This window comes from Dipodomys ordii, unplaced genomic scaffold (assembly GCF_000151885.1).
Source record: "Dipodomys ordii isolate 6190 unplaced genomic scaffold, Dord_2.0 Scaffold82, whole genome shotgun sequence".
NCBI lineage: Eukaryota > Metazoa > Chordata > Mammalia > Rodentia > Heteromyidae > Dipodomys > Dipodomys ordii.
Window position 1 is genome coordinate 10,003,564 of NW_012267298.1, and position 13,574 is coordinate 10,017,137.

Sequence of the window (13,574 nt, forward strand, 5' to 3'; positions counted from 1 at the left end):
ACAGGGCCAGGCATCCCCACATGGCCGAGAGACACTGGAGTCAACAGACCTTCCCTCACCCCTTCTGTGTCTACTCCCACATGGGAGGCCAGGGATACGGTGAGTGGGAGTCTGGACACGATGGCTGGCTCCTCACACAGCCTCGCTGCCTCTGCTCTCGCAGGAGGACCCAGGTCAGCACACAGGAGTGCCTCCCGCTCTCCCGCAACCCCCGTGCTAGGAAAGCGGGCAGAGAAACAAATCAGCCAGGGTGAGTCCCTCAAGCTATGGGGAGAATGCCCCCAGGCCATGCAGCACGATGGGGGAAGGGCCAGGGTGGACATTCCACGAGCTGGTCCTGGAGATCGCAGGGGTGAGCGACACCGGAGCTGCAGGACCAGCACAGCAGACAGGGAGACAGCAAGGCTAAGAAGGCTCTGCTCATCAGGGGAGCTGGGCACAAGACACTCCCAGGAGTGGCCAGAACAGGGAGAAGGAAGAGACAGAATGTACCCAAGCATGGAGAGCCCTATATCCCAGGACAGGGGTCAAAATTCAGGACCATGGAGAGACCAGCGCCCAGGAGGGCAACAACTGGAAGCCAAGAAGAAAGCGCTGTGCTGCTGGTTGAAGTCGTACTACATTGGCGTCACTGTCTGAGGATGGTGAGACACGCAGCCGTCATCCGTGACTCTGGTGTTCCAGGCCTGGCTCCCTTGCGGAGAAGTCATGTGGTCCAGTGCCAGTGGAACTGAGCAGAGACGGTGAAGTCTCTCCCGGGAGAGGCAGGAAGAGATGGGGGTACACTGAGACCCTAGAGGATATCAGAACCCTCAGCCAGCGCAAGTGCCACAGGGTGCAAAGGTATCTTGGCTCATTCTGCCCAGCATGACTGCAGCTCTTAGTTAGCCCGTGGTACCCAAGAAATGGCACACCTTTCACAACCAAACCTCCTTTCTCACATTTGACATTACCAACACCGGATATGTGCCAGGCACTGAGTTTATCCATCAATCAACTGGGAATGAAGGCATGCGCAAAAGAACACGCTCTTGGTCCTCAGGGAGCCATGGTCCAGAAGACAAGATGGAAGATAGGAACAGAAAGAGCTAAGGCAACAGCCAGGTGAGGGTGGAAGGCCGCAGTGGCTCAACCGAGGTTAGGAGGAAGTGATGGCAGCGTGGTCCGCTGGAGGTCCACACCAAGGTTTAGAAGTGGGAGAAGTGTAGACACCTGGCTGGAGGAAGGTCAGCAAAGGGAAGACCAAGAATGAGACGAGAGAGGGAGATAAGGCTCTGGGAATGAGGCTATAAAGGGCCACAGTAAGATCGGACACCCATCCAGGGACCTTGATCTTGAAAAGGCAGGGTGGAAGCCGAGGCCAGCAAGTAGTCTCCCACATGCTTGGGAAGCCCATGGAACCACACGTCTGGCTTCCAGACGTCAAGACCCAGGTCCTGGCTGAGATGGTGACCTGGCGGCTGTGATGCCGAGATGGTATTTAAGGCATCGGGGGTGGGTGAGGTGGCGCAGAGATGAAGAAGGGAAGAGAAGAGGTCTGTGAACCAGGGCTGCATCTCCAACACCGACAAATGGGAGCTGGCAACAGGGACCTCAAAGGGAATCCAGGGAGGTGGTAGAGAGCCAGGGGAAAGCCAGGGGAGAGTAAGACTGAGGTGGGGGGAGCAAGTGGTCCAGCAGCAGGAGCAACCCGTGAAACCCACGATGGACAGATGACGTAGCATTCCAGGAAGACACTACACGGCTCACGGATGCCCTCGGTGGTGGTGTAGTGGCCAGCCTGAGACAGGAGGGACAGTGACTTCATCAGCCAGCTCTTCCCTCCCGGGCCTCAGGCCTCAGGATGCTCTGAATGCCCCAGCTGTGTTATCCTCTAATGGAGTTTGATGCAGAAGCCCTTTGGGGAACGCTACTGGAAAACACACAAGTCTGAGTCTCCCTCCCCAGCACCAGCCCCTCCTCCTGTCCTTCCCACCTGCCGTCCAATCCCTGGAGTTTTCCAGGAGAAGATAGACAATGGAAGGAACTAAACAGCTGAGCCGAGCTGGACAGAACCACCCAGGAAGGTACTTGCATCTGGAGCTAATATCCTGACAACACAGAATCTGACTTTGGGATCAAGGTTAAGTCCCAGTGACCCCAACATCCGGCCTCTGGCTTTACATGTAGGACTCCAATTTCAATAAAGAGGACCCAGCCCTCCAGAGCCTCACCTCGCACACATCACCTCCTTCCCAGAAGGACAAATGCTGAGGATGTGACTGTGGTCCTCCGCCTCATATGTAGGGGCGATTGGCAGTGACACGTGACCACTACTGCTGTCAAACCCTAAAGCTTGGCCTCCTGTCTGCAGTGGGGCCCTTGAACCCAAGTTCACTGCCATGGTGAATGTCAGGTCTGGTCTCAGGGATAAACAAACACTTCCAGCTCCCCTGTCCCAGGCGGTCCTCACAGAGACGGAGCTCAGTGCTCTCTGTGGGTGGCAGGGGCTGAGGCCATCCACACAGCTCCAAAACCAACAACGAGTCCTTGCTGCCCACCCTCAGATCCTGATGAGGACCGGGTGAGATGAGGAGGGGCGGCCAGAGTGATACTCGGGACCCCCAGATCACGCACAGCAGGGCCTCTCTGCTTCTCCTGGAAATTTCACCCGTGGAAGGCTGAGCAAAAAGCTGAACACACCCAGCCTGCCATCGTCACCCCCTGACCCTTGGCAGCACAGCGCCGCGTGTGTTAGGCCCAGCGATTCCCCCGGATGGCATGAGCCCCGGGCAGGATGCCTGCTGTGTAAGAACTAGGAAGCACAAAACCCAAACTCCTTACTTCTCCTCCAACGCAAGATTCCCAGCAGATGGGCAAAGGCCGAATCAAAGCAGCAGCCTGTTGTCAGTGCAGCACAGGGACAAGGAGGAGGGCCAATGGGGTCTCTCTCCAGCCCCAAAGGGGAGGGGAGACTGTTCACAGGAAAGGTGGGAGGAGAAGCTAAGACAACGCAGTGGAAGGGTGGCCTGAGGTGACCTCCAGACAGACCCAGGGCTGACCACCCCAGTCAATCCACGAGGATGGACAAACCAGCTCCCTCCTCAATCCCCACAAATCATAGGACTGGCTAGCTGAACCCCAGTGCCTCCCCACTGAGTTCCTGCCTCCTTCCTGACTCTGTGGTTCTCAGAAGGAAGACAGGCAAATGAGATAGGGTGGTATTTATTGCTTCTGTCTCAACCACGTTGTCTCCATTAGCATGTGCCCTGGGGTCAGGCATACCAGGGTCATGTCCCCAGAATCAGCCCCAGTGGCAAAGGCAGGAGCGGAGACAGGAGGCTTAGAGCTTCATCAAAGGGCAGACGCTGAAGTCAGATCTCCACCTAGCCAGGCCTCCTAATCACTAAGCAGGAGCAGACGGCAAGATTGGGCTTCTTTTCCTGGGTCCTAAGTCCCAGGACAGAGATAGACATCTTCTCCAGGTCCTCTGCCTGGGGGGAGCAGGGGGGCAGGTGAAGCTATACTCCTGGGAAGGACACAGGCTGCCCAGGAAATGGTTTTGGTGAGGCTGATGGGATTCACAGAGGAACAGCCGGTGTGGCTGTGATTCCAAGCCAGCCTAGCCAAAAAGTCTGCAAGACCCCATCTCAAAGGAAGACTCTGGGCACAGTGGTATGTTGTCTGTCACTCCACCTACCAGGGGAAACAAAAACATGAGGATTGCACTCTAGTCATGAGCCAGAGCAGGGAGCGAGATCGTATCTCCAAAATAACCAGTGCAAACCTGGAGGTATGGCTCCACGGTAGAGGGCCTGTCTGGCAAACTTAAGGCTCTCAGTTCAAACTCCTTCCCTAAGGCTGTCCTTGGAGGCTGGGCTGAGGCCAAGAGAAGGAGGAAGGTCAAAGTGGGCAGCACCTGCTCTAGAGGTGGGCACTCGCCTCTGAGGATTAGCAGGTGGAGCTGAGCTGGGCTGTGGTGTGATCTCCTGGCTGTGTGCCTCTCCGTACTATGCACCCCCTACCTCCCTGCCACCTGGGCCCTAGGGCATCTAACTTGACAGGACAGCAGCAATGGCTGTGGACCCACCTTCAGCTTCAGTCTGGCTGCCGGTGAACAATCTGCTCAGCCCTGCGGGCCTCCATTTCCTCCTCTTACCACCACTCTGCTGGTCAAGTCTACCCAGGCACCCAAATTCATGAGCCCTTACACATACTTCTGAGATACGTTCCCTGGTCTTGTGTCACTCACAGCAATCCATCTGCCACCCAACAAAGAACTGAATTTAGAGCGTGAATCAGGAGCGCTCTCTCTGGCTTGCACTCCTTCATGAGGCCAAGGGAGCACGCATTTTGAGTGACATCAGAATGCTTCCCACAAATTTCATGAGCCAGAACATCTTCCTTTTCACCTCAGAATAAAACTCCAAACTCTCTCCAGGCCACAGAACCTGTGGAAGCTGGCCTCTGCCCCACTTACCTTACCAAACAAGCTTCCAAGCACTGCCTCCCAAGGCTGAGACTAAAGCCAGCCCATTCCTTTATATAAGAACGAATGCTTTCCTGCCTCTTGCCTGGCTAACCTCAGAGGTGTTTCCAAACCAACCGACCTACGAACCTTCTTACTTCCTTATCCTACTTCAATTGTTTAGGCCCAAAAGAGCCCTTCTTCAAACTCCCAGCTATAATTTTTGAACATTTTTCTGGGGGGGCAGGCAATACTAGGGTTTGAACTCAGAGTTTAGAGTTCGCTAGAGAGGCACTCTACTGCTGATCCATGCCTCCAGCCCAGGTTTGCACTGGTTATTTTCATGATAGGGTTCACTCCCTGCGCTGGCTCACGACTAGACTGCAATCCTGTTTTTCGTTTCCTCGGGCAGATGGGATGACAGTCAGGTACCATGATGCCCAGTTTCTTCCTTTGAGATGGAGTCTCCTAAGCTCAGCCTCCACACTATTAGGATTATGGGTCTGAGCCACCAATTACTGGCACCAGCCATGATCTTCATCTATAATGTTAAGCAGTAATTTTTTTCATTCGTTTATCACAATAACTACTCTACTCCTGGGTCCTTCCAGCATTTCCAGCTCACAGGAAGAATTCAATCCATATTTCCTGAGGAACTGGATGCCTGCAGAAATGAAAGGAGGATTTTTGCTTTGTTATCATCCCTATGCTCATGTGACCTGAAAGTGGCAGGTACTTCACATGGCACTAGGCAAGCACTACTCAGAACACTTGACACAGCTTGATGGATCTTCAGCTCCTTCCTGACAATCAGCGGGGTTGTTGTACCCATTTGACAGATGCCAAGACTAAGCACAGAGAGACTGTGTAATAAGCAAAGTGATGACAAAGGTCAAACAAAGGAATCCAAACCCAGGTCTGCCAGCTTGATCATTGAAATGTGCAATCATGGTACAATCAGCTGAGCCACAGGAGTTAAGGTATTTTTAAAAATGAAATAAAATGGGGGGGTGGGGGGGAAGGGGGTGGGGGGAGGGGGGAAGGAGAAGGATTGGGATGGGGGGGAGGGGGGAGGCTGGGAAGGGATGGGAAGGGTAAACAAAGGAGGAGGCTGCAATGCTTGGTAAGAAATGTACGCATTATCCTGCCCATGCAATTGTAACCCCTCTGTACAGTATGTTCACAAATAAAATAAAATTAAATTAAAAAAATGAAATAAAATCCTCTCCTAGAAGATCCTGCAGTAGCAAGCACACAGAGAGCGGGGGGAGGGGGAAGGTGAGGGGGGAAGTGGGGAGTCCCAATATCCTGTCTGCCTGCCTGCAGCTCCCTCGGGAGAACCTGGTTATGACCTCCCTCCCCTCTGGCCATTTGTGCCCCCATCTGGCTGTCAGACGGAGGCATGAAAGAACCCTTTATATGAAAGCAAGCAGACACCCTGGCACGTTACCACATGAAGCAAAAGGAACCAATCAGATTTCTAGAAGATGAGAGTATCTCATAAGGGTAAACACAGGTTTTCATTCTGGTTTTTAGTCCTGAGCACCCCTTCCTAGTGCTACACACGATACTTTGTAGAATTAAGCCAGTACTAGGGCTTCCATTCAGGACTTGGGAGGGTGCCTTAACCTTTTGACTGAAGGCTGATGTCCTACCACTTGAGCCATACTTCTACTTTGGGATTATTTTTGTGGTTAACTGGAGATTGAAATCTTATAGACTTTTCCTGCCCAGGCTAGGTTTGAATCACAATCCTCAGATCTGAGCCTCCTGAGTAGCTAGCTAGGATTACAGACATAAACCACTGGTACACCCAGCTCTGTAGCAAGTATTTTGAGAGAATACATGTGTATGCATGTGTGAGTGTGTGGTGCATTTGTGCACAAATATACATCTGAGTGAGATGTACACATGAGGGCTTATCTCTGGAAGCATCTGAGGATGTTAATATGCCTGTGTGTATCTAGGCGTATGCCTTGTTTGAGTTCTTACATGACTATATTTATATTTAAATTTAACAACAACAAAAAATAAAAGGGACAAAGACAGCTGAGAGCAGGGGCCAAGTCTGTAAACCTAACTATTTGGGAAGTAAAGGCCGGGCAAGGCAAAAGGCGGTCCATGAGACTCCCTCTCAACCAATGAATGACTGGGCAGGGTGGTAGCAAGTGTGATCAAGACATGAAAAGCCATGTGCTCGGTTTTATAGATGAGCTGAGGCTTTGCGGCCCAGCTGGCCGAGGCCCTGGCTGGCAGGAAGGAAGCAGAGGTGTGACTCCATCAGACCAGCTCTGTCTAGCAAGAGCAGGCACAAGGCAGGTGCCAACTGAGTGGCAGGCCGCAGAGAGGAAGGAGCTGCATTCTCTCCGTCTTCTTTCCAGATGGAGACGAAAGTAACAAGGACTCATTCTTCAAAATATGTGGAGGAATCAAGATGTAGCTCAAGCTTTTCAGCCCGAGTCCACTGCTAAACCTGATGCTAGAAAGTCACCACCTCTGAGGAACCCTAGGCCCAGCCAGGGTTCCCTGGGACCCTCTCCTGTGTCTCGCCTAGCAGCTTATGGAGAGACAGCATGGCATCACATCGGGGGACAAAAGTGTGCTGAGGCTGGGGAAAACTGAGATATTACAGTGGCTTGGGACCCTGTAAAGCTCAACTGCACCCAATGCATAGAGGATGTATATAGTGCAGGTGCAGTGCTATGACTTCAGGGAAGGGGTGAGTGGGAAATGAAATGTTCTGGGAGGAAATAATAATAATAATAGCAGTAATAGAAAATGTGAATCGTATTGGACTTGACTATTTCTCTGAACACACACAGCTACAAATTATTTATTTATTTATTTATTGGCGGTGCTGAGTTTGTATCTCAGAGCCTTTCATCTGCAAATATTCTAGTATTTGAACCACACACCCAATTCTTCTTTGCTTCAGTTTGCTTTTCAGGTAAGGTCTTACTTTCCCCCAGGGAAATTAAATTACATATGTACACCAGGATGCCCAGGCTTTTCTTTATATTTATGTACAGGTGTGTGTGTACACATGCACACTAAGAGCACATGCTCAAGGCTTAGAATACCAAGCACTTTCCTGGCAGTAACTCACTAACTGTTCACACCCACTATAGTTAGGGGCACTAACTTGTGGACTGAGCTACCTGCTCCATAGGAAGAGATGAAGTAGAAGGTCACTTCATGAGCCAAGGCCACAGAGAGGAAGGAGAGGACATGGGAGGTCAGGGCACCGGCTGTGTGTGCTGTGATTTGCAAGTGCATGCTGTCAACAACCATTATGTCTGGCTGACACCGGCAGTGAGTTCTAACCATACCAACCTTACCTGCGGAAGCAACCCACACATATCTGAAGGGTTCTTTACAAGAAAAGACCTATACTATACCATCATAGTGACTCGGAACTGGGAACATAGTAAGGGACCATCCATTCAGAGAGGAAGGAAGAAATGTTGGGCACAGTCCAGACACTTAGAAAAGACACATTTACAGTGATAAGGGGTGATAGAGGTACACACTCTAGTCTCACATGAGTGGAGGAAGGCTTTGTGTTGCAGGCTTACCCCCGGGGCTCTGGTGTTAGGCAGAGACAGGGAGTCGCTCAAGGACATGCAGCAGAGAGACTAGGACCGAGTTGGGAAAACATATTTTCTTCCTTGAAATACACTCATTAAAAACTAATAAAAAATAAATGAAGGGTGGGTTTTCAGTGTTTCATCATTTTCAGTCATTTTCTAATGAAATTTCCCAGCACATACTCAGAATTAAGTAACCAGATTACTATTTCTAGCCGGTGACCAAAATCATAACGCCTTTTCCCAAGAGGAACTCACGGTGACCCTTGGTGGAGGGCGGGGCTGGGGCCTAAATGGATCTTGAGGCCAATGTGGTCCCAAGCGCCAAGCCACAGTGCTCAGCGTGGCACTCCAAAGCCACAGCTGGCGCGGCCACCCATTCCTCCCTGGAATTCCTGAGTCCTCCCGGGCCAGCAGCCGGGAGGGTCACTTCATGGTCACATGCGTGTTCCAGATGTGTGTGGGGGGGTGGAGGCATGTGGTGTGTGTGTATGTGTGTGTGTGTATGTATGCACACACACACACAGGAACCTGGTGTCAGTATCCTGTGACTGTAAGGCGTGTGTTCATGATGTGTGTGAATGTGAGGTGTATGTATGTATGTATGTGTTTGGGTTGTGAATATGGGTGTGGGTATGGATGTTATGTGTGTGTGTGTGTGTGTGTGTGTTGTGTGTGTGTGCAGGAGGGTATGTAACCAGGCAGGTGTGGTCACTGGGGACAATGCCACCAGTAGGGCTATGGACTCTTTCATGACAATATAAGACTCACTTTGGTCACAGGGAATTGGTGACTCAAGGATTTTCCAGGCCAGATGTGCAAGCAGGCATCTGGGCTAACTCAGCCCTGTATCTCTTCGGCTAAGTCCTCAAGGGGAGAGATGGCTCTATCTCAGGGTCCCTCTGGCTGAGAAAGGAATCCAGACATCCCCTGAGTCCCCTCTGGCTGCATGAACTTAGTAAAGAAGCCATTTAGCTGGGCCTCAGCTCCACCTCTTAAACACAGCAGACTCCTCCACAGCAGACTCCCTGCCGAGGAATGTGAGCCACCGTCTCCCTCCCAGTGTGCCAGCTTGGTCTTCCTCCATACCTCAGCAGGCACCGTGAACTCCCTCCTCTCCGGCCCTCGGATCCCTCAGCCCTCTGGGTCTGGGTGGGCAGACATTCCAAGCCATTCCAAACTCCACTCAAGTTTTCTCCTCTGAAAGTCGGACACTAGTGGCTGACACATGTAATCCTAGCTACTCAGGAGGTTGAGGATCAAGGTCTGAAGCCAGCCTAGGGAGGAAAGTCCTTGAGACCTTTATCTCCAAATAACCACCAAAAAAGCTGGAAATGGAGCTGTGGCTCAAGTGGTAGAGTGCTGGCCTTAAGCTAACAAGCTCAGGGACAGGCCCGACCCTGAGTTTAAGCCCCAGAACAGCTACACACATACAAATCCTCCTGTCAGAGGCTTCCTAACCCCCACCACCATGCTGGTACTTTGTAACATCTGCTGTATGTGCTTATCACAGTCACTGTAGGAAACCACCTGGCCCACTGCATCACTGTTTCTTTGCCCTTTCTTTCTAGAAAGAATCTCCCTTCGGTACAATGACATAGACCTGATCCTCAGACCTCAGAATGATGCCCTGAAGAGACTATGGTTCAGCAAATGCACATTTTAAAAAAGCACTAAAATATATAGAGTTCTTTTAAAATCCACTGTCACGAGGTGTTGTCTACAAATGTCTATTTAATCCATTTCTGATTACATAAATGTGCTCTCTACTGAAAAGGTCTGTATTACACATAGGAAAAGAAGTACAAAGTAAGCTAGGCCCTGGTGGCTCACACCTGTAATCCCAGCTACTCAGGAGACTGAGATTTGAGGGTCATGATTTGAAACCAACCCAGGAAAGTCTGTGAGACTCTTATCTCCAATTAGCCACCAGAAAACTAGAGGTGGAGCTGTGGCTCAAAGTAGTAGACTACTAACTAGCCTTGAGGAAAAAAGAAAGGAAAAGAAAAGCTCAGGGATAGTACCCAAACCCTCAGGGTAAGCCCCATGACCAGAAAAAAAGAAGAAGTACAAAGTGGAGTGTTTAAGGGAGGCCCATAGCTTATTTGAGGAGCCTGGATAGCAGCCACAGGTCAAAGCTAGGGAAAGCCCCCAAGGGAAAGCCCCCAAGAGGCCTCTCCGGACTCTTTGCCCACCAAATCCTCTCTTCATGCAGCAAACCGGCCCATGAGGGGGTGCAAACCCCACACTGCAGGTAAGCAAGACTCGCGAGCAAAATAAATGGCAGTATCACACACTTGTCAGAATGCAGGGTGGAATCTAAATTCCCACATCTCTCCAGCCAGCACCCACGGGGAACAATAAATGACAGAATAATCAATTGCCTACACACATACATAAATCTCTCCTCTCTCTCTCTCTCTCTTTTCCCTCACCTCCCCTGGGAAAACAGCACAGCCAGCAGTTGAAAGTCCCACTGGAGTCAAAATATAACCACAACACACATATGGAACAGAAAAAGAAAGACCGGATGTCCACGTGTACCCAGACTGAAAGTGCCACAGGAGCATGGGAGAAGCCCCCTCTTCCCCCTAGTCCAGACCCACCCCTCAGCCCAGTGAGACAGGATCCAGGAGGGCCCTGAGCCCTCGGGGTGGGAGTGAGACCACCACAGCACATCCCCAGAATAGAAGTAGGTGGAGGCCTCTGCAGCGGTGGCCGGCTGGCATTTCACAGACTCACTTCCAGCAACCCGATAAGCTATATAAAGGTTGCCCTGTGGCCATGACAGAACCCGGGGTGGAGGAAGCTCTTAATTACTACCGAGGCTCTGGAGCTGGGCCTGGCCACAGCCTCCACCCCACACACGGCAGGAAGCTGAGGCTGAGAAGCCCAGGGAGGCCATGGGGAAGCAGGAATCAGTACTATGACATGCAGGTACTTGTCCAGATGTGCCCAAAGCCAAGGGCACACTATGTCAGAGCACTGGGGGCAGGCCTGGGAGCCCGCTGACCCTCAGGGGTGCCCTTTTCCCCCTTTCGTGACCAAGCTGGATAGAAAGGGAGATCAGGGGACTTTGGAAACAACCAGACTTATCTTCAACATCTCTAGCATTAGCACCACAGAAAGGAAAGGAGAGGGAAGAGAGAAAGAGGAAGGAAGAAGAGGGAGAAGGAAGAGGGTAAGAAAGCTAGGAAGGAGGAAGAGGGATAAGGTAGCAATCATGACATCACATGCTTTAAGCACATACCTAAGTAGCCCTGTAGATATTGTTCCTAGCTCTGGCATATGTGGAGGATGGTGGAGGGAGAGATCTGATATTTATCTGTAAGTCTAAAGGTCCCAAATTGAAGATTCCACATCCATTGCTTCTTTACATCACCCATCCCACTACCCAAGTTGCCAAACACATTCACAGTATCATGTTACCTCCAATAGTAACATCCCAAAGAAAATGTGAACCATCTATGTAATGTTGTTTGCTAACAGGCACATTAAAGATTAAAAAGAGCAAGATGAATCCTTATCTTGGGGTTCATTTCACCTAACATCAACTTATCTGACCATTTCTGCTCGTCTCAGACATATACTAGTTATTGTAAATAAGGGAAAGCATGGGACCTATGTTTCTTTGGGCCTGGCTTACTTCATTTAATATAATTTTTTCCAAGTCTTTCCTAAACAAGTGGGGCAATGTCATTCTTTCTGATGGAGGCATAGAATTCCATTGTGTATAAATACCACATTTTCTTGATCCATTCATCTACTGCGGGGCATCTGGGTTGGTTCCAGAACCCCAAGATAAGGATTCAAATTTTTTTTTCTTTTTTGCGATTGTTTCTAACATATATATAAAGATGATTTCTGTGTTGCTTTGTATGTCTCTCCCCCACGGTATAACCCCTGTTTTCACTGTACTTGATGTTGGTATACTTTGTGGAGGGAAAGGGCAAAAACAAATTGTTTAAATAGGGATACAGGTGGACCCATTGCAACAATGAGATGTACAAGACGTTATGTGGAAAAACAAACTTTACAACTTTGGCACGGGGCAGGTGGAGGGGGACGGGCTGAGGGGGAAATGGGAAGAGGAAACAAAGGAGGAGGCAACAATGCTTGATAAGAAATGTACTCATTACCTTGCTCATGTAATTGTAACCCCTCTGTATGGTATTTTCACAATAAAAATGTATATAAAAATAAATAAATAAATAAATGCCGGGCGCCGGTGGCTCATGCCTACAATCCTAGCTACTCAGGAGGCTGAGATCTAAGGTTCAAAGCCAGCCCAGGCAGGAAAGTCCATGAAACTCTTATCTCCAATAAACTACCAGAAAACCAGATGTGGCACTGTAGCTCAAGTGGTAGAGTGCTAGCCTTGAGCTGAAGAGCTGAGGGACAGCACTCAAGCCCAGAGTTCAAGGCCCATGACTGACAAAAAAAATAAATAAATAATAAAAAAATTTAAAAGACCAAGATGAATTGGTTCTACTATCTGAGCAAGAGTTTTCCAAAATATTACCATTTTAATGTGCCATTGAAGAGCACTGCTGAGATCTATTAGTTTATTTCTCACAGTAAATCGACAGGATTCAGTGAGAGCGTTAGACTTCCAGCAGTTTTCAGAGTGGACCAGTCCTGTATCCCCAATGCTCAGGAGCCCCACATGTTGGCTAGGGTGTGTCTAGAGCAGCCACGTTCTCGAGTGTAAATGTCACTGTGGACACTTTATCAGCAGACACGGGTGAGGGAATGGAGCAAGACAACATGCTGAAGACACTGCAGATAGCCGAACGCCTCACTTCTACTCAGCTTGAGACCTCCTCTTATTTCTCCCAGTGAACAACCAAGCAAAGTGAGAGGAGACAGGACTTCCTTCACTTTCATTATCATCCAGGTGGTATCTGAGTCCTCCAACAATTCGATCACTTGGGACATTCATTTATCCACTCATTCACCATTCACGTATTCATTCAGGTCATCTGTCCATCCCACCCTTCGCCGGTACCTCTTTGGTTAAATCCATTGATTGCTAGAGCCTGTTGCAATTTTCCCAGACAGGAACTTAGGAAGGGAAAGAGAAGGACAAGATCTGATATCATCCTGAGAATGGCTGACCTCTGACCTTCTTACTCCTTTGGGAAAATAAACTTGCTTCCTTCTTTAGGCCACTTAGAGTGGGTTTCTCTGCCACTTATGCCCTGAAGGACTGTCCCTGATTCACAACCAAGGTCAGTAAGATGACCCCAGCCTTCAACAGACAGAGAGCAGGAAGCTGGACCCAGCTCTCAGTCCTACTGTCCCATCCCAGGGACCAACCTCCCTGAGATTTTTCTCGTCCACCACAGAAGTGCATCCTGGGCACAGAGTGCTGCCAAGTCTACCTTTGACCCTGATGAATTGGGATGAGAAGTACCAGTGACTGAGTCCAGGCGTCTCTTGCTGCCTAGACCCCTGGAGCAAGGTGTTTGGGATGACGTCTTGTGTTCTTCGCCCTGACTTTCCACACTGGACTTCTTAGATGAAGCTATGATGCGGTG

At 50.0% G+C, this 13,574-nt stretch overlaps 1 protein-coding gene across 1 annotated transcript in view; it reads right to left on the minus strand.

The window, feature by feature from the left end:
* Positions 1-13,574, minus strand: part of Col22a1 (collagen, type XXII, alpha 1) — a 155,337-nt gene that overhangs the window by 116,153 nt on the left and 25,610 nt on the right. The window contains exons 8-10 of the mRNA XM_013025135.1: positions 1,704-1,780; positions 298-432; positions 60-216 (exon numbers count right to left, since the gene is read on the minus strand). Coding sequence (XP_012880589.1) covers positions 60-216; positions 298-432; positions 1,704-1,780 — 369 coding nt within the window. The remainder of the gene's footprint in view (positions 1-59; positions 217-297; positions 433-1,703; positions 1,781-13,574) is intronic.